Source organism: Hirundo rustica, chromosome 3 (genome assembly GCF_015227805.2).
Source record: "Hirundo rustica isolate bHirRus1 chromosome 3, bHirRus1.pri.v3, whole genome shotgun sequence".
NCBI classification, from domain to species: Eukaryota; Metazoa; Chordata; class Aves; order Passeriformes; family Hirundinidae; genus Hirundo; species Hirundo rustica.
In genome coordinates this window covers 4,503,593-4,525,602 of record NC_053452.1, presented here as the reverse complement: position 1 = coordinate 4,525,602, position 22,010 = coordinate 4,503,593, and the positions used below count along the sequence as shown (strand labels likewise).

General features: G+C 38.2%; 1 protein-coding gene across 1 annotated transcript in view; it reads right to left on the bottom strand.

Moving 5' to 3' along the window:
• The window catches only part of KIF16B (kinesin family member 16B), a 130,461-nt gene that overhangs the window by 96,866 nt on the left and 11,585 nt on the right, over positions 1–22,010 (bottom strand). Inside the window, exons 2-11 of the mRNA XM_040060679.2 lie at positions 17,548–17,617; positions 16,409–16,522; positions 12,349–12,465; positions 7,210–7,307; positions 6,594–6,703; positions 5,831–5,973; positions 5,136–5,304; positions 4,855–4,986; positions 3,642–3,817; positions 1,690–1,755 (exon numbers count right to left, since the gene is read on the bottom strand). Coding sequence (XP_039916613.1) covers positions 1,690–1,755; positions 3,642–3,817; positions 4,855–4,986; positions 5,136–5,304; positions 5,831–5,973; positions 6,594–6,703; positions 7,210–7,307; positions 12,349–12,465; positions 16,409–16,522; positions 17,548–17,617 — 1,195 coding nt within the window. The remainder of the gene's footprint in view (positions 1–1,689; positions 1,756–3,641; positions 3,818–4,854; positions 4,987–5,135; positions 5,305–5,830; positions 5,974–6,593; positions 6,704–7,209; positions 7,308–12,348; positions 12,466–16,408; positions 16,523–17,547; positions 17,618–22,010) is intronic.

Here is a 22,010-nt window from a genome sequence, read left to right as displayed (position 1 = left end):
CTCATCTCTACCTGCACCTCAAGATTTCAACAAAGACAAGTAAGCACACTTCTCAACGCATCACTCTAATTCCTAGCACTGCCAACTGAAACATTAAAACAAAATAGATTTCAAAAGATGAAAGACAAACGTGAAGGAAGTCTATCACAGCTCTATTCACCGTACCAGAACGATTTGTATTGCTCAGAAACACTTCATTTTTAATTAATTTTTCAAAATTAAACATTTTTAAATTAAGCTACTCCAAATTGTTCTTACATAAGGAAAATCAACTCATTAGTCACCATATACTTGCCAGGCAATATAAATATGGTGATAAAGTCTTTAAATCTATACAAACAAATTAGCTATTGCACTCATTCAATGATAAAAAAGCTATAACCACTGCAATATCTACCAAGAATTTCCAGCAATTATGTCTACTGTAATTATCATGAATAGTAATCACATAACCTTTTAATGAGGCTGACAAAGGTAATAAAATATGCTTGATATACACCCCACACAGCAGGGCCAACACTTCTGAGCAGGGTAAGCAATGGTTACTGTCAGAACATGAATTAACATATTTTAATTAGCCTACAGTCAGTAACTTACACTACTGAGGTACTATTAGATAAAAGCTTTTTGTTTGTATTTAAAAATAAGACTAAGGATATAAATAAAACAGGGTTCTGAAAGCAGGACATGAATTTTCTAATTCTAAAAGTCCAAGCAGCACCACTGTAAACCCTAGGATTCAAACCAGCTAAGGAGCCCCTCTTTTTAAAGGCATCATATCTACATTTGATTGGCATCATTTGACAGTATTCAGAACTAAATATTTGCTGCCATGCAGTTGAATAATTCCAAATGCTTCCCCTCTTGCCCCTTCCAAAGTATGGGTTTTACTCTTCTTTTTAAACCAATCTGCAACAGCTTTCAAAGCAAGCTAATACATAGAAAAGAATTAACACAGAATGAAAGATTGCTAATCAGAGAAATGACAGTACCATTATATCTAGATTCTTCTGCATGCTGTCAGTTATCCAAACTGTCTAGAAACTTTTCCAGTCTCTCCACTTGGCTGGATTATTGAAAAAACTTGGAGAGATGCACAATGTGAAGTACACCTTGTTCTAAGACCCTCCTCCAAAAAGGCAGCTAATTAGGCACTTAACATATTTGTCCAAGCCAGATTTAAATACTGAAATTTTCTAAAAACCTACCCCACACCACAAGTTATAAATTACCTGAAAGCATAGAAGAGGTGACCATTCTCCCCATAAATCTTTTGCTGTTTTTTCTACACACTGAATATTGTGTTACTGTGATTACCTGCTACTCATTACTGTGATTTAGTGGCTTTTCCCTCTCTAGTCTATTTACAAACAAACTTTTTGAGTAAGGCCAGCTGGTCAGGGAACAACTCTTTTCATTTCATTTCCATAAACAGAACTGCTACAAAAATATCAAAGATATCTTTTGTTCTTAGTTACAATGCTATATTAGTAGGATAACACAATTACTAGTTCACACTCTCTTTTTTTTAATGCAATGCAATTGCAGTAAATGCAATGCTGCTGGTGGGACAAAACTTGGTTGCACATTAAAAAAAAATCCTGAAAATTAAGAACACTCCTGCATCCAGATTATCCACCTTTCCTTTTCTTTCATGTTTAAAAACTGCTTTATGAAATTACAACTCACCCTTGCTTCATTCTGCTGAAGCTTTTCTTCCATACTTAAAGCTGTCGGAGAATCCAAGAGTGCAATCTAAAATCATAAAAAGTAAACACCAATTCAAAAAAGAAAACAGTCACAATTTCTGGGGGAACCAAATGAAATGCAATTGTTCAATTGTTTTGAGTCTTTAGCACAAACTCCCCTTTGAACTTTAATATATATAATTTTACCTTGAAATACTGTAAACAGAATAATCAAAATCCTGTCAAAGCAGATCTTTCAGACACAAATTGGTTTGAGAGTACTATTTTCACTCGCTACATACCTACGGTCACACACAGGGAAACCAGACACACTTATAACAGGTTAACTCCTAATACAGCTTTCTTTATATTTCCAAAAGCCATGGAAATTTATTATTCATGAGTAGTTATCAATTCTGCTTTAATATGTATGTATACTTCTTCATCTTTAATAACTGTATCTTAAGGTAACTGGCCTTAAAAGAGGAAAATTACTAAACACAAACACACAGGCAGTACTCATTGTATGTGACTTTCTACACTGAAGCCAGCACCATATTTTGGTAACCAGTATCTTCAGATCTGCAGAAGCATTTGCAATACAGTGTTCTGGTGGTACAAAGTAAAAACCACTAAAGAAGTTTTACAGAAATTTATACTGCTGTGCACATGTAACACACCACCTGCTGTTTTACCAACCATCACAAATTCAATTAGCTTAAGTTTTTCGCTATTGTCTCCCACACAGCCATCTACCACATCCTACCAATGAACCAGATTTATTTTGTAATAACCAGTATTTTACAGCTTGAAACTAGATCAAAGCATTCCAGCTTCAAGGGGGTCCAAGTTACATCTACATTGCTAACTCTAAATCAAGCCATAATTTGAAAATAAACTAATTTTCCCCTCCCAAAGAATATGAAAGGAACACAATTAATTCAACCCCATAAAGAGTTTTTTTGATTGTTTGTAACAAAGCAGAGCTCTCTGCTCCAATCATCTACAATAACCATTTCTGCTTCCAACAGTGGCTCCCATCTCCTTTTTCAGCAAACTTTTTATAGCATGAAATCCAGCTGACATCCTACCCTCCTTCTAACAATGGTCCATGCTGAACTGACATTTCACATTGCACAGACCATCCAAAACAGAATTACATAGTTCTAGAAACAAATCTGAAGCAGTACTTCAGATCTTTCCAAATTATATTTGCTCAAATATGAAATCTAGCGGTCCTGAATGACATTATGTAGAAGAGACAACTGGCATGAGCCAATTGGATATTCTTTATTATTACTTTGGTTTCACCACCCTGGCAACACAGGAGAAACTAAACTGAGCCTGTGCAGTGATTGTTTATAGCAGATCACACTGACAGAGCAAGAAAGAGAATCATGCAAAAGTGAAGCAGAGCATGATTTTTGTTTTCTTACCCTACCACTGAAAATATTTTTACATATTTCGCATGTTGTGTGCCTTCTGATGTACTCTACAGCCGAACAAAAATAAAATGTACTTTTTAAATCCATTAATGCTCTACATTTTCGTATTTATACATCTTAAATGCTTTAAACGTTCTACTTAAGATACTACACAAAGTGCCTCTTCAGTCGAGCAGGATAGACCCAGAAGTTATGTTTCTGCTCAGTTTCCTTATGCTGTGTTGACTACCTGTTCCACAGCACACTTCAATCCAGCTCAGATTACTCAGATTATATTACAAGAAACCTAAAAGCTTTGGGATGACAGTTTTCCCTCCCCACTTATGTTAAAAGAGGTAATCTGCTGGCCATATGGAAACTGATCCAATCAGTAAACTAATATTCATTCATAGCCTCATAGAGCTTGTTCACTCAAATCAATATAATGAAAGATAATTATCCCATTACATCCTCGAAATAGATGTTGTAACTCAAGGAAAATTACACGTAAATTCCAAGTGAAGCCAACCTGATTCCCTTGAGCAAGCAGGGCTTTCAGTCGGGCTATTTCAGCTCTCAGCTCACGGATCAGTTTGACGTTGGGATCCTCATTAATAGTTGGCTTGTTGATGATGTTTTTGGCTCTATTTGCATAGCGAAGTGTACTTAAAGTTTCTCCGTAATTGACATCAGCAGGTGAAATAGCTAAGGGCATGAAATCAGCAGCAGTTTATCAAGCATCATATGTTTCATTTACTGAAGTTAGTTTATATTCTAAGAGTCAGATAAATTCAATGTGGGTGAAAAGACAGATATCTCATTTACCAGTACGGATATAATTTGTTACAACTCTCCACCTAACTCCACTTTCATGTCACTATAACTTTGCATAAGTTACCAATGTATGAGTTAAGTGTATTAGGATAATGATTAGGTGCACTTCTTAGCTTATCTTTTTGTAATTCTTTGCTAATTATTATGTGCCTTGCTTGGCTTATCCTTTTGTGATTGTTTAGTTTTACATCACAGTAAATTACACTGTTCCTTAATTTGGTGTCTGCGTCTCTGACCCTACCCACCAGCAAAACAAGGTGGATGAAGCTCTCAGCAACCTGGTCTAGTGGAAGGTGTCCCTATCCCTGGCAGGAGGGATGGAACTGAATGATCTTTAAGGTCCTTTCCAACCCAAACCATTCTGTGATTTCCAACATCCAAAATCCTCACCTCCCCTTAAACATCATCCTGGCTTCACTTTGCCTTTTTGGGAATGGAATTCCCATCCTAATTTGTTGACAAACCTGCAATACATATGGCATAGGTAGGGTTTTAAACTAAGTGATCCTTGCAGACCTCCCTGTGGGTAAAAAGGAAACCATAAGAGTTTTCAAGACAACTGATCATAATTAAATTTAGACAAGAAGTTAAAATGTTGTCTGCTTTTAGAAGGTTAGGTAAAAGTGACCGCCTTTCCCACAGGATGTCAAAAGAGACCAGGTTGCTACAGATGCAACAAAAAACAACAGTTTGGAACAGCAACTGATTCACACACAAAGCTTTAATTACACTGGGCAAAGGGTAAGTAAAAGACAGAGTGCTACTAGAAAGCCCTGAAAGAAAGAAATCACTAATAAATGTAAACCACGTTATGCCTTAACAGAACATCTGGAATCTAAACATTGACATCCACTCCTATTAAGAGTGAACTATTCAGAACTCCAAAAGGGTAAACTAAAAACACTTACTGGCAATCATTATAGTTTTGGAGTTTCCTCCCAGGCTATCTTTTAATAGCCAAGTCAACACTGAGTCCCTGTAAGGCACAAATACTTGCTTCTTCTTTGAAAGAGGATTTGTTGTATCCTGAGATAAATCAGCTGTGAGGAGAAGGTAGGAAAAAAAAAAATTAAAATGAGGTCTTTTCTTTTGTTTTTAAAAACATGTTAGACCATTATTTGTGTGAGTAGACCCAAAGATATTTAATGACTAAAAACACCTCAGACAAGCACAAAAACCAGAGACTTACCTAAGGCAGAAATTACGTTTCCCAGAGTAACTAGAGATTTGTTAATATTCCCTCCTTCCTTTAATCTAACCCCTGTGGCACCAGTGGCATCTGCTCTCTCACTTCCAGCAAGATCCACCAAATGAATCTTGCTAACAGTTTCACAAGGCATTTCAGAATCAAATTTAGCCTACAGAAAAGAAAAAACAAAACAAAGAAAAGTATGTTAAGCTAAGAAATACTGCGCTTTTACTGAATCAAATTTAGTGGCCTTTGTGACATAACTGAATTTAACTTGTTTACAATAGCAGATGTTGAGAAGAGCTGTATTAGAGGTGCTACTGAAAGACATTTGATAATTAATTGTTGCGTAACTCCCATATTATTTCTTTAAATTGTAATATCTGCAACTTTTCAGCCATTTACAGACGAGCTGTGACACCGTGAGCTGTAATTTACATGATGCAGTGACCATGCACTGCATTAATTGCATTAAGCTTGCAAAATTTGTATTATATTTATATATTGCTTTCAAAAAATTACAGCATGCACACACAAATTTACACTCAATTTCTCACCCCCCCCCTCCAAGTTCTATTCATCTAGAAGGTCATCCATGGGCTTCCTAAAAAGCCCCCAAAACAACATCGAAGAGCAGGAGTTATTAGAAACATTAGAAACATGTCCAATCTCTCTAAGGAGTTTTGTTTTGTTACCTGAGTGAAGTTGATTGTGAAAATGGCATGTGACCTGCTACTAACATCATTCATTCCAGTTGCAGCCGTCGTCCTGTTTATATTTCCTGCATCCATAAGTTCCTCAACATCAGTATAGTTTTGGACTAAATGTTTAGACAAGTCTGAAGAAAAGCAGAGTGTTACAGTATGCTCATATATGTCCTTAATTTTCTTTACAAAAAGACTCAAACTACCCTCACTACTGCAAACTATTGCTGCAATTAGCATTTATTGTCATACTTGTTTATCGCCTAAGGAAAGGAATGAGGCCTCATATGAACACTGGACAACTTACACATTTACAGTAAAAAAAGAAAAAAATATGCAATCTTACAAAATTATTTAGTGCAATAACATGAACACAATCCCACAAGAGACATGAACCTTCCCTGAGAGAACAGATTAAGACAATTAGATCCTAACAGGTTTTAATTTCATCTAAATACCTGAGATTTATAAGTTATAGTCAACAGCTATTAAAACCAATTGCACCTCTTAACATTGCTTAAAAATGTATTATAAATTTACAGATAAAAAACTCTGTAATAATTTTATAACTGGTAAAGCAAGCAGAGATGCAAAATTAGAAGCTATTCCTTCAAAGCTTTTTACCAAAGTAAAGCCCTGCATCCATCATCATTTATATTTTAAAAGACAAAACGCCCTATACAATTAGACACTGCATTTCAGAATATATAAAGCTAATAAAATATGCAGTGTAAAACAATTAAAGAGTTTTTACCCTCAACATATGGCCCTTCTTTTGGATGCTCCCGTATTCGTAAATTATTGGTTTTTGATGACTTCCGTCTGAGAAGATCTCTCACACGCTCATTATAAATTTCCAAATAACTGAAAGAAAAAGAATAGAAAGCCACTGACTGACTCAAGAGCCTCTCACAAAAGGAAAGCCATGTTAACAGAAGTTTGAAAGCAAGACACTTGGAGAAAGAAAACAGACCCAAAGTTGGTTTAAGATAATGACTACAAGGTATTGAATCATAAAGGAGAAAGCCAAAAAAAGCAAGAAGAAAAGTGGAAAGGAAGCAGACATTAGCAAGATCAAGATCTCCTAATGTAAGTCTGAAACAAAGGGTAAAAAAAGGAAGATGCTGTCCAGTAGCAAAGGCATTTGCAATGTCATACAAATGAAGCACTGTGCACAGCTCTTGGATTGAAGGTGTAAGTACTGCACATTTTGACCACAAGTGCCAACAAAAATCAATTATAGGACTGAGGCCAAGCATAAAAAGTCATTGTTGAAAAATATGCACTTTTCTCAGAGGTAAAGTCAAAGAGAGTGCTTGTAACTGAAACAAGTTTGATAATCTGCAAACTCTTAAAATGCCAAGACCTACCTGACTTCTGTTCGAAAGGATGCCTCATTCCGCTTTGTTTTTTCACTTATTTTGCTGAATAATCCTTCACAAATTCGAGGTATCAAACCTGCATCACCCTGCAATAACAGCAAATCTTAATTCCAAGGCTATACGTGCATGCATAATATCTTTTGAAAAACAAAACCCTAGGTGACTAGTGGAGAGTTTAAGACTCCAGAAAAGGGGAAAAATCAAAACCTTTCAGCGAATACTTTCTTGCCCTTTATTTAACTGCAGTCACATTGCTACTTTAACTCTTTTGTGCGTGGAATACATTTTGTCTCTCTCATTCAGTTTGAATAATCCCAACTGCTTAAGGCAGAGACTGGCTCCCCAGAGTAAGTCATGAACTGTCTTATCTCGCCGGTATCTTAACTGCTTCTATCTCATTTCACTGTGGACTTGGCAACAGCTGCTGAGAACAGGACAAGAACCATATGCAAACAATGGGACAGTCTCATTCAAACCCCAATTCCCAGGTCACAGCCCTTCCTGGGTTGTAAAGCGCAGCAGGTCCTCTGAATAAATTATTACGCGATGACAAAATGAAACCTTCATTCCCTGCATCCCACAGTCCAGCCAAATTAAATTTGATATTTAAGTACTGAATGTTTGTCTCTGCCGATAAAATGTTTTTATGCATGAAATGCTTGGTTGGTTTAATAAAGCAGACTGAATAAAACCCATCTCCCAGTGATACCCAGAAATTCAGCATGCAGTTTTCCTTGCTGGTCCGGGAAGAGCCCTCTCCAGCCAAGCAGTAAGCTATGGTGAGGGTTTTCCCCAGCAGCAGAGGAGCAGCAGAGTAGCACACAAGTCTGGTCTCATCTGACACAGGGGTGCTCAATCCCAGCTGCCCCATTCCCACCAAGTCTGATCAGGCAGGAGACCAAGAACCTGCTGAGTACATCTCCCCTCTGCTTGAGGGAGACGGCAATTGGAACTTCCTCAGAGCCACAGCTCCCTAGAACAGGACAGGACACACACATACAGATGAGCTGTGGGGTAAGAGGTCCAGGCTCAGGAGCAGCTCACAAAACAGTCTGTCAGCTATAATTTGCCTCCAGTCTAAAAACACGTAACATTCGATGCAATGGATTAACTATTCACCGCTGCGACAAGAAACGCTCTTGTGTTTAGAGTCGGGGTCTTGCGATTAAGCAGGATGCAACTTAGGAAAAGCCAGACCACACACTCAATGTGAACATAGCCCAGGCACTCCAGGCACCTAGGAGTTTGCCTGGTGTGATTCTACAGATAACTGGAAACAGAAAAACTCAAAGCCAATGGACTGCACCAAACTCCGTCAGAGTGAGTGCTCCATGAGCAAAGACTTGCTCTGCCCTCATTCTTCAGTTTCCCTCTGCATTCTCTGTCACAGCAGTCTTCTTCCAGGTGCCACCTCTGAGTTCCTCTTCCTCATTCCTTTGCCCAGATAAAATTCCCAATTCATCACCCAGTCACTTCTGTTTTTAAATTACACTTTACCCCTCCATTTTGCTTTTTCCCAGCTTCTTCCTCCTCTTAGTCAGAGCCTCTCTATCCTTCTCTAACCAAGCTCCAGTCTTTGAAATAATAATCCATTCTCTGCTCCTATCTTTCCTAGTTCTTCACATGACTGAACCTTGGGTCAAAAAAAAACAACAAAAAAAACCCCCAAACCAAAAGAAAATAACCCACCTAGATTAAGGGAGAAACTTGCAGATTAATCAGGCTTTTTTTGGGGACAGTTGCCTCTGGCAACAGAGGAGCAACTTTCCCAACTTTCGCAATAAATGTCAATTATCCATCTCTATTTCCAGGTAAAGTTTCATGGTTCAGTGTTGGAAATTCCCACACACATTTAATTTTAATTTTTTTTAAACAATGGAAGAGCAAAACCACTTCTCTTTCATCTCATGCTTGGAAACACCTGAATAGTTTTAATTAAAGCTTAAGGGAAAAAACAAGGAAGATCTATCACAAAGTTTTAGGCAAATCATTAGTGTCTGAAATAACTCAGCAACCACAAAGACAGGCTTCAAATGGGAAGTACAAGCTCTAATTGAGTAATTTCAACCTTAGCAGTATAGCGTTGAGAAAGGAAGGACATGCAGTTCCCAGAGTATTATGCTAGGAAAATGTACATCTTAAAGAATGTACGCTCTTTATTGGAAACTATATTTAAACACTTTCTCTTTTTCAGCCCCTAGAGCTGAAAGGCAGGATCAGCTACAGCTTGGACTATTTGGTTTGTTTTTTCCTTCTGGCCTACAGTTTCCAGACACGGAAATCAGAAGAACCAAAATAGGTAGTTCACTCCAAAGGTTAATTTTCTCATGAAAAGCCTGTTCTTCTTCTGTGCTATCTAACCAGAAAACCCCTTATTGAAATTTAAATGTACTGAGTTTTGCCTATCTACCTTGACCATAAGGAGCCAATTATTCTCATCCTTTCTTCTGCAGCAGCCTTTCAGGTCTTGGAAGACTTTTAATCCCCCATAGTCTTGCCTTCTCTGCATACCCAAGTCTGATTTTCCTGGTATTTTATAGATCTCTGCTCATTTCAGTATCTCTGCTGGACATTCTAACTGGCCCACATATTTCTTGAAATGATTGCTTTGCACAGAATTGCAGAAGAAGCCTTCCAGAGACAAGAAGAGCAAATATTGAAAACAAAATGAGAACAGAACCCAGGCTTTTTAAAGAGAAGTAGGGGAAAAAAAGAATATTTATTTCCAATTCAAGTTTTCTTATAACACTGTAGTCTCTCTGACAGGGCCATCAATTTTGAAGCATTTAACTTGCCAGCTGAGTATATTTTATATGCACTCTATACAAAGCCAGATTAAAGTATTTATGTATCATGCCAAGAAGATTAGACCTTTATTACTGAATAGTGTCAAACAAACTTCAGCTTCTATTCATTTGCTAACTGTTCTGATGATTACAGTCATTATATATAGTGAGGCAGACTCATAAAAATGTCACTTTTATAAATTTCTGAAATAGAAATCCACATCTAGGTAGTGAGATCTTTTCTGGTTACAAAAGTCGATTCTGCTTATGACACCGAGGTAAATATAAAGCTACTTATTTTGTGACAACTGAAAGAAAAAGATTTACAGCTAATTTACTCTCCTAAGCTAGAGGAGGTGCAAAGAGCCCAATATTACTACATTTCAGAAGAGTGATCTATCCAAAGGATGATAAGTGTTAATATTCCCCTTTTCATTTCTACTGGGAGAAGACACAATAAATTTCTTTTCCCAAAGATTAAAGAATGGAACCTGCAGAGGCTGTCTGGCAAACAGGCTTCATCAGTCAGCCTTTCTAAACTGCTCCACTCCCAAGAGTTCAGCGGCTTCTCTCTGTCCTTGGACACTCACAGAGGCAACGGTGAGAAACCACTCCCATCCTTTACTCACAAACTGCCAAATACCTATCACACCTTCCTCTTCCTGCAGTGCTCAATAGGACATAATCCTTAAATTAAATTTACTGTATAATCACATAACAGTTTGATGAACTACTGTCATGCCCAATTTCTGCTTCTCACCTGACAGCCTTCTCTAAGGACCTACTTTAGTCTTCTGATTCTTCAAAAGAGGTTTAAAAAGCACGTATCTTCGGAAAAAGCTGATCATTAATTTTCTCAAAATCAGTATCTCCTCTTTTTTTTTGTCTCAAGTTGGGCATAGAAAATCAGCCGTAACATTTGAAATTTTTAGCTTTGTTACTGAAAAAAAAAAAATCAGTTTTGTCCAAAACAACCAAGCATCACTTAAATAACTTCTTCCAATTACAAATATCTTTCCATAAAAGAAACAGCTTCCAAACCCTCTTATAACTAGAAGGTGTGATACATTGGAAGAGTTAGTAGCATACAGACAGAAGCAGTATTAAAAATTCCATAAAAACATGCTCCTGCAACAGCACAAATTTAATCCATTGCAACAGAAGCAGACACCTGCTCACACGATGTGGCACAACACGTGGACATTGTCTACCTGGAATTCTCCAGGGCTTTCCACACGGATTCCCACAGCCTGCTGCTAAAGAAACCAACGTGTTTTGCTCCAGACAAGGGGTCTGCATGGGGGCTGGCTTTACAAGGCTGCATGCAGAGGGTGGTGGCAAATTGCTCCTTGTAAAACTGGAAACCTACCATGAGTGGGGGCTCCAGGAATCAATACTGGGCCCAATGCTGTTTAATTCTTCATAAGTGACCTGAACAACGGGACTAAGTGCACCACAACAAAAGTCTGACGAAGGCACCAAACCGAGCGGGGAAGTTGACAGCTCAGAAGGGGCAGCCTCCCTGGAGGAAGACCTGGCTAAACTGGCATAGTGTGCTAACAAGAACCTTATGGAGTTGAACAACTATAAGGTCTTGCACATGAGAGAACATAATCCAGGAGTGCAGCAAAGGCTGGGATCTATTTGGCTGGGGAAGCAGCTCTGTGGAAAGGGACTTGGGGGACCTGTGGACAGCAAGCACAATATGAGTGCGGCAGATGGATGCTGGACTGCATAATAAAAAGGGAATCATGACAACCAGGGCAGAGTTGTCATGATTAAAGCATAACAACAGCCATTATCCCACTCCACTCAGCCCTTATCAGGCCACACCTGGAATACTGCGTTCAGTTTTGGTCTCTGCTGTAAAAAAAGATGTGGACAGGCTGGAAAGGGTCCAGATAAGGGATAAGCAAAGAACTGGGAAGCTGCCATGTGAAGAAAGGCAGAGAGAGCTGGGTTTGTTCAGCCTTGAGGATAAAAGGCTTAGAGGAGACCTTCTAACCATGTTCCAGTATTTAACAAGTGCCTACAGAGAAGATGGAAGCCCCTGTTTAAAAGGAGTCACATGCAAAAGGCCAACGGTAACAGATACAAATTACTTCTGCACAGAACAGGACCGCATACAAGAGGACCATTTTTCATGAGAACAATCAGCAATTGGAATAATGTCCCCAGGGGACTGGTGGATTCCCCAAGAATCAACACTTCTAAGATTCATCTGAACAGGATGCTGAGCCATCTTGTCTTAACCATGCTTTTGCCAAGAAGAATTGGACCAGATGATCCTTGAGGGCCCTTCCAAGCTGGAATTCTACGGTTCTGTGAAATCACAACGTACCGCATTTCCCATCATGGTATAGGACTTCCCAGACCCCGTCTGTCCATATGCAAAAACACAGGCGTTATAACCTTCAAAAGCAGACTTGAGCACATCTGTACCAAGATTTTTGAAAACCTAGGAATAAAAAAAATAATGTTTAAGTCAACAGAAGCTTGGGGAAGAAGATTGTCATCAGCCCGGCATGGCAAATATTGAAGAATACCACAACACAATGGCAAAACACACAATTATTTACTATAGGAGAGGAAATTAATCTTTCAGCTAAAATACTAAGTCTTATTACCATATTTCAGCATATTATTACCATATTACAGCACTGCAGTTGTTTGTTTCTTATTTCTTTCTCTGTCACGGAATACTTGACATGTCAAATTGCTACTTTCTCTTCTAAAGCACTGATTTCTTTCAGCAATCTCAGCTACTCCTTCACTTTTCATTATTGTTAATATCTACTCACTTTTTGTATCTTCCCCAACTCTCCAGATTCTGCAAATATCCAGCCCCCCTCTCAAAAGGAAACATTTCAGTGATTCTGTCAGTTTCTTCCTTTGTCTTTTTGGAGGGTTGTTTGGTTGGTTTTGGGGTTTTTTTGCTTTAATCAAGTGTAAGAACGTGACCCATAACCTTCTCTGTATTTTCCCCCTAAGTGGCTTTCATGCAGCAATGCTTTTTTAGGCTGGCAAACATGGAAACTTGTTTTTTATGTGGTAAGTGACCCTCTTCCATCACTTAACCCCTTCTCTTTTACCCTCAACATGCAATAACTGGTAATGATCCCTCCTCCACATCTCATAATATGGGCCTCTGTTCTCACCTAATAAATTCAGATCTCACCAGATGCCTTCATCACCTTCCTCTAAAACATTGGCTCCAACATCCCTCACAGATTTGCCTGACTTTTCATCATCATTACCCCCCATTTCAATCCATACCCCTCGCTCAGCAAGGAGTAACACTTGGAATTTCTCCCAATTTAAATATTCATCTGTGTCTCACCATCTAGACATGATTTTCAAAAATCTTATAGATGCTTCACATAGTTTGGCTACTTGTCTGCACTTTATGTGGTTTAAATTCTCCAAGGCATACAGAGCCATTTTTAATAGTGAATGGCACACACACGGTATAATCTCACAGCTTCTCCCTGGAAGAGGAGTGCTGGGTAATTTCTTTAATCACTAATCTTCAAACGTGCCTTTCCAATAATTCACTTGACCTTCCCTCAAGCAAAGGAGTTACAGTGCTGTAACCAGTTATATTTCTCAAAGAAGAAGAACATAAAGATCAGCCAAAGGTACTTTATTCTTTCCCCTATTTTTCTCTGTGCCCAAGTTTTTACCTTACCAAGTCTATAAGCGCTACTGTTTTGATGGAATTTTCCTTTTTAGGAATTTGTGTATGTCTTGCATGGGATTGGAAGGAGGACATGTAAAGCCAGCCTTGTCTGAATACAAAGCCTTAACATACAGGTTAGAAGAAAAGACTGTTCTGATGGGGCACCAGTTTGTCACAAATGGGCAATAAATACCAAAATTCTATTTGTTTCTCAGTCAGGAAGAGAAACTAAGAAGCTTGATGACAAATTGCCATCCCCACTCTAACTCTGGAATACTAAAGTGTATTTTGCATCTACAAGGCATATTAATAAGGTATGCAGTATTAGACAGATTTCCACTTCTTATTTTTCTGCCTTTCAAATGGAAAAATATAACAAACATGAACAAAGGGCACTAGGCAACCACATCACCGACAATCAAGATCAATTTTATTCCCTGGCAAGATGAATGTGAAAAAGAGGCCCTTCTACGCCATTGGTGCAGTAAACTAGAATTTCTGCAGGAACTTGATAAGAGCTTAACTACAAAGCCTTCCAATTAAATATGAAATTATTAATACAAGCAAACCAGTAGCTTGTGCAGCATATGTCTAGGAATTACACTCCTATAGTTTAAAAACTCACTTTGTTTTCGACATGCTGCACACAGTGTAATTAAAACAACACCTGAAAACCAATATTTTTGTAGCTGAGCAAGAGAAGTTCATACTCCTGCCAGCACAGATAAAGGAGGTGTCCAAGGTTGTGGAACACACTGTAACAGCAAAATTTTGAACACTGACACTGAAGCCATGTTTATGATTTATCCTATCATTATCAATCATAAAGCTCACAGCTTAAAATAATTATTGCTCAAGGCTGCTGCAGCCATCACTATACGGGCATTTTAATTTGTTTTTGTTTCTATAGATTCCTGACATGGGCAAGTTACAACAATCTTGCCTCTATCTGACCCACTCTGAAACAGGTAAATGGCACCAGAAGGAAAAGCTTTGAAAAGGGAAACTTACCACTTATATGTGGAAACTGGACATCAATATAGACTACAACTTGGGTATCTATTTGTATGCATTCAGCTTTACTTTGCAAATGGTTGTTTTGATAAGAATTAACTTCATTGTTTCACAGCAAATTTGGATTCTGGAAACAACCTGCACTGTAACAGCGAGAGCCTACTAATACCATGAATCTCTTCTGGGGCTCCTCTAATGTGGTCTTGTCTAACACAGCTTTCCAGAAGTATCTAAAGGCAGGTATCTAGAAGATTCAAGAATTAAATTTCTATAAATTTAAGTCACAACTGGTGCATAAGAAGAAGCTTCATTGAGAATCAGTGCAGAAAAATACATGATCAAAGCTGCTTTAGTTAAAATAAATAAAAAACGGACCCTGCATGCTCAGTTTAAAGCATTTGCTAAAATTCTAGCAAAGTCATATGGCCTGAATCACCTGCCTAAAACCATTCACTAGAATCCTGGGTTCAAATCATTGCTCCTAAATTACTACTTCAATTTGCCACAGTGCTGAAGTAATCAGGGTATTTCTACATTGATGGCCAAATAAAATGTGTGTTTTCTGGTATTTCAAAAAACAAAACAAAAAAATGTGTTACTTAAAAGAACATCATCAAGAAATAACAATCCAGAAAGTTTGGATAAAACCCTAATATCCCACTGAAATAAAAGAAATATTCAGAATATAAGAGGATGTAGAGGATCACTTACCCTGACGGTTAAATGAAAAATTCCAAGTCTAAACTCCCCATCAATTTTATATACTTTTATATATATATAATGGCAAATATTTTAAAATGGCTTCAACTTACTGTTTCTTATGATTCTTATGATTAATTTTAATTGTGAGGCTTTTTAGGATTAGCCATTCCAGCATCCCTGATTTTTTCCTGAATTGATGGGATACATAAAAAGAAGGTGTGTACCCACCTGGCTTACAGGATATTCAGTAAACCACTGCATTATTTTAAAGGGAAAAAACTACTCTCACTTGAAGCTTACAGCATCAAAACCAAAAGAGAAGTCAGCAATCACAATTTACTTGAGATTCACTTAATAAATTTATTAGGGAATGGGAAAGAACCGAAAAGTTCAAGGTTCACATGAAATGCAAGGCCATGGAGGGTCTATCTGTTCATCTGAACAACACCTACGGCTCCAAATTTAATTTTCCCTTCTGACTACCCAGAAAGAAAAACTGTTTTGTCGTTTTCTAAGGTGAATACTCAAGGGAGAAGGAAAAAAAGAATCTTCTTCAATGTGTACCAAGGCTTTAGGACCGAAAAGAAGAAAAAAAAAATCACAAAAAAAATCCAAACCGTACTCCAACCAGATAAGAATGTTTCTAAGTGAATTAAAGCTATATGCTTGTTTCTCAAAAGTGATTTTTTTCTGAAGAGCTTTTCAAAACAAATTTCACTGCTTTGTAACATTTTTTAACTTGACTTTATACAATACTAATCAGACTAGAGAACTTGAAACAAGGCATTCAGCCTGCTGGATTAGAAAACACACCACTTATATTACCTTACATAAGTTAAAAAAAAAACCAAAAAACCGAACAAAGCAAAATTCAAACTCTCAGGTACCTAGAAAATTTTTAAATTACAGAAGAAGCACTTTCAATGGAAAGAAGTTTAATGGAATGCTTTCAAGCCAAAGAAAAGAGAAAGGAAAAAGATCAAATATTAACATTCAGAAATCCTACCATTTCTTGACAAACAAAGCTGGGACTTTTACTGTCTGCTGAGAAATAGGAAAAATCATAGGTAAACGTTTTCGTTCTTTCTCGTCCTGTGTCTCCAGTAGCGCCCTCTGGTATCTATTAAAAAAAAAGGGAATAGAGCTGGTACAACACATCCTGATGAAGTAATTAAAAACATTTGACAATAAATAATCAGAATACAAATCTAACATAACGCTATACACATTTGGAAATGTACAATGACAGGTCAGATTATGATTCCAACAACACTGACAAAATCAGGAGGCGGCACGGCCTTCAGCAAGAAGGACAGCCACATCACAAAGCAGCACAGCAGGAATTATTTGGATTTCAGCTTACTGCTTCTAACCCCACGGCACATTTTTGTCACAATGCTTAGGTTCAGTTAAATGGGTCCATGTATGATGTTATTATAATCAGGGCTTATCCTACACATGTAATTCATAGGAGCCAGAGACGTTTGCACCGTGAATGGCACTTCAATGTGGAATCATAATTAAAAAGGTGTGACACGCCTGCTGTTTAAGGCAATCATCACGTTCAAGACATGACAGCTGACACTGTACCTCAGCAACACTCACCGTGCTCCAAACCATTCAGAAGAAACTACACACTGAAACTCATTTTCATATGTTAGTCATGAGAAACCATCTTGCAAAAAACCAATTTTCTGCACATGGCTTCTCTTGCCACGTGAGAGATGGAATATCTCTCTTGCTGAGAGAAATGTTAAAATATACCATCAAAAGGTTATGGCAAGTGATGGGTACTTTGGGTTTGCTTCTTTTTCATGGGAATTTCAGAAGACTTCTACAGACGAAGCAAAGATTTAATAGCTATCAGAAACATACCTCCATTCTATTATTGGCTTTCATCTCCCAGCTAATAACCTGAGTGATAAACCTCTGAAGAAATGATGAGATAGAGCCTATAGAGTGGTCTACAGAAAACCAGAGTGTAGCAAGTTACCAGTGTAACCTGGTTTTCCCAAAGCAATACTTTAACACTGTCTTTTAACACTAGGGCTATTGACCACAGTGCAGCAAGCATCGCTGTTTCGTCCAGTCATATTTTGGCAGCTATTGAGTTACGACTTCCTTTCATAAATTGTGTTTACTCACCTTTAAGTTTGTGATTGTCGTTTTATTTTTTTCCATTGAAATAATAAACTTTGCATTAAGATCTTTCTCCCTGAAAACAAACAAACAAACAAAAAACAACAGACTTGAGTACGTTAAATAAAACATACCACAGTTATGCAGGGTCGTATTTCTGTCCATCAGCCTGCCACAGTCAATTCTCAGAAAAATTAATTTCTATTTTATTTTTTAATTCTTGTGCCCAATGTTTATTTACTTCTATGGCATATATTTGAAGTACTTGGGCTTGCCTCCAAATCCCTTCATCTAGAAACAGAACAGAAGCTTGAGGAAGTCTGCTTCAAAAATGTAACCCTAAGTCACTTAGGTGGTTTACTTTTAATTGTAAGTACTCTGATCCAAAGCCCAGTTAAGTCAAATACATGGCTCAAAGGAAGGGCAAAACAGAACACACCAAGATAAGCCCCAGCTTCTCACCAACATTCCAGTAGCAGCAGTTCCCACTTATCCATACAGGGCAGGTAACAGGGACTGAATGTTTAAACCACAAAAACCTAGTATTTTAAAACTCTCTTAGAAATAAGGTGCCAAATGTATTTTGAGTTCTGATGCATCATAGCAGTGAAGGAGAGAGTCTGTACTACCAAAAAAGAATTACATAGGTTTGTGGCTCCCCAAAGCACTAGGATGGCAGGAAGGAAAAATTCCAGTTCCAAAGAAGTGTTCTCATGCACTCTCCTTTATTTCATAATTGCTCCTGACTGTTTTCAAAAATACCATAAAAAATTGTGAGCTCGGTGTCTAAAGGCAGCATGTAACAACCTGCTTGCCAGAGATGCAATTTCGCTATTGTTAGTCATAAGAATCAACACAGGCTGCTCTCGAATGACGACCTTGAGCGTAACACCGCCTGCACTAATGGGAACACGCGCACGGAAAAAAGGGCCGGAAGGGAAAGATGCGCAGCACACAAAACCTCACTCTTCAAGTGCTGACACGCCCGTCCCAAAATCATCTGCCAAGTCACCTGACAAACTGGTGTGACTGACCAGCAAAGAGCAAAGCAGAGGGCTTTAAAGCAATCAAGTGCTGCTCCACCATATCACACAATATCTCAGCAACTACTGGATAATCGCTTGCACCAGCACAAAATGCAAAAGGAAAACTTCCCAATAGCAGGATGATTGAGTTCAGGATCATAGTGTTATTCTTTTGTTCTTCTTCATGGTGCACTAGATCTCTGTGTTCCTCCAGCTACACTGTTAAAATTCAGTTTTCCAGAAGAAATAGTAAAGAAAAGCAAACCCCATTTAAAAATCCACATAAATGAATAAAGATTAGGCAAATAAAAACACTTAATTAAATATCAACACATTAGGTTATTTTCTAAGCTAATAAAAGAGAAAATTGTAATAATTACAGCATTAATTATGCAACTGAATTTAGACCTCCCATGGAAAAACTTTGAGGCATGCCTCATGATTACTAGATCTAGACTTAAGAGACTGAAACACCACAATACAGCTACAGATAACAAACAGGGAAATGGAGGAAAGTAACCAATGGTATTTTTTTGCAGGAAATTGATCTTGGCACTGCAGTAATGCAGCCTGTGGATGGCTCCCAGTCATCCTCTTCTTCCACAGCCTCTACCTGTCTGCAGCTTTTTGCTCAGCAAAGGTGTAGAAAGTACTTTGGCCCAATTAAATGGTCAATCCTACTATAAAAATTTCTTTCAAATATGAACTGTAACTTGCTTCTTCTAGGAAGTCTGTAAGGACTCCAGGCATGAAGAACCTTGGGCCAGAGTGATTGCTTTTGTTATTTTTATTTCTTATGTTTAAGGTGTTCAAGGGGAAAAAATCAAGTATGTCAGTGCTTTCTTTCCCAGGCCTAGCCAGCTCTCCATATTACTCTCCTAAAGCTACACAATAATGGAATACAGGTACAAAATGTTTAAAGTCTAACATCCATATATGAACTACGCAAAATTCTGAAAATTCTAATTAATTTGTGATAATACTGATAATATTACTAAACATATTGAAGACCGAGGATTTCAAAGTTTAAGAAAGGACCTTGGAAAGCACTAGCTTTCCAGTGCTCCCCCACTTCTCTCTCTGGGCCTAGCTTAAAGCTACAAGACCCATTTCTGAGCAAAAAGGCAGATGATGGGGATACCAGCATGATAAATCAGCCCAGGACAAGGTTGAGGCTGGAAACAGCTGCACTGCAGTGTTGGGTAACCTTCAGGGCTAGGAGAACCCTGCAGCACCCAGCAGCTCTATCAGCATCCACAGGAATGACCTGCCCTTTCCTCATGGAGAGATGAGCTTCAGCCACCAACCAAAGATTCCCTGCAAATTCCAGCCTCCATCACTATGCAATATAAAGGGACCGGCTGCCAAAACTGGTTCACAATCAACGCTTTGATGATTTAAGAAATCCTGCTTCCCTCCCAAGCCAAATCTGCTCACAGGGCAGCGCTCAGGGACAGCCCCCAGGATGTTCTCACTGCTCCTTCCTACACCACGTGCAGCTCCAGGATTACAAGGGAAAGGAAATTTATAACCTGTGATCCCGTGGCCTCTAACCAAATGACAGAGTGATCATGCAGGCAAGTTTCTTGGCACAGACAGCAGAAAATACCTCAGCCCAGTGCTGTAATTACCCCTCTACTATTGCTCAATTCAGCTAGTCATCCAGCAATTAATTACAAGGAGGAAAGAGGATTGAGGGGTGGGGAGGGAAAGCAGAAAAACTACTTCAGATAATACTGACACTTTAATACAAAACAATGTCAATGTCAGTACCAGATATGCTTAAAAGCACGAGTATCCTTCTCCTGTAATTGATTTGCTAGGTGGATCGCTTGGGCCAAGTTTTAATAATTTCCTCACAAGGGGAACAAGGATTGTGAAAAGCTGCCCTCAACTGAAGATAATTTAGAAGCTGTATCAAAACATGGCAGATCATGGAAGAACTCCAACACAGCCATCTCTATGTCAAGCTTCTTTCTTTCCCTCCCTTACATTCCCTGCTTATTTTGAGGGCAAAAGGCCAGAGCAGTTTTTGCATCTCCATGAGGATCAAGCTGAAACCATACTACAGACAGCCAAATATTAAAAGTATCTCCAGAATTCAAGGCAACTTTCAATGACCCCTGTTCATTAAGTCTCTTACCCACCCCAAAACTTTTTGAAGATCCTCCCAAAGAAGGGAAAGGAACATGAAAAGGTGAAAAAGTACTGTGACCTCCAGTATAAATCAACAAAGGAAGCTTTAGAAAAAGCTTTATTGTTGACCTGCAAAACCTGTTTTGTCTTTTTTGAAGTTCATTTTTAAGTTCCTTCCTTTAAGGTCCTTCAACGGAAAGTTATTAAGAGTGATTTTTTATTAATCCATTCTCTACTACTCAGACATTAGAGCATTTATTATAGCTTAACCCACTAAAAATTAATGATATTATGATTTCCTTTATGGAAATGATTGCAATGACCTGTCAAACATGCCTCGGAAGAGAGAAAGAATGAGATGCATTTCATCCATGGGGTGGTAGGGAAAAACCTCAAAGAACAGGACAGAAAGTGCCAGTTTTCTCAAAGAGCATTTAAAAAGATCACTTCAGCAAACCTCCAAAGGTGCACAGCCCAGGACACAGCCACTACCTGAACTGCCTGCAGAGCACCTGTGTTGAAATAGGTGGTCTGTAAAATATACTCTTGGAAATACATTTGACTGTAGAAATTTAATGGAAAATCTGTTGGAAGAGGATTATACTGAAGAGAAGATGTGCGATTTTGTTTTTCAACTACTCAAAAACATAGTCAGAAAGTTCATAAAGAAACTCATACTCAATGGCTTTTCTTTTCAGCAAAGTTCCTTCGGCTTATGCTTGCATTTTTGGCACAACGGTAGTTATTTCCTGCTTTATCACTCTTCTTGCTCACTACCAAGACGTATTTCCAGGATCACAAAGTGAAAGCATGAGAGCTGCTTAATAACCATGAGAATTCAAGGTAAATTTAACTGAAAAACAAGCACAAAGTGTGGCACAGAAAGAACCTTTCATTTTCTGGTACCTTGATAACATAGTGACTGTGCATTTGCCCCGATGTCCCATCATATTGTGCAGACCAAGAGCACTTTCCTTTGGCAGAGGTAACTCAAGAGAGGAACATGAATTCAACTGTATGCTTTCAAAAACCAAGCGAAAGCCCTCCTACACAATAAATTCTTCATTACTTTCTGTAACTACAGGAAAAACAAAGTTGTTGAAATCTGAAGTATCACACAATGTGTTTTTCCTCTTCAAGGTTTTTGTTTGGTTTGGGGTTTTCTTTTAACATCTTCAATGCTTATCAAATCATTTAGTAGGAAGTACACTTTTTTAAAAGGCAATTCATTATCTGGGCACAGTTAAAAACTGGTAGCCTGTAAATAAGAGATCTTCATCACTTTTTTTTTTTTTTTTCCCCTCATAA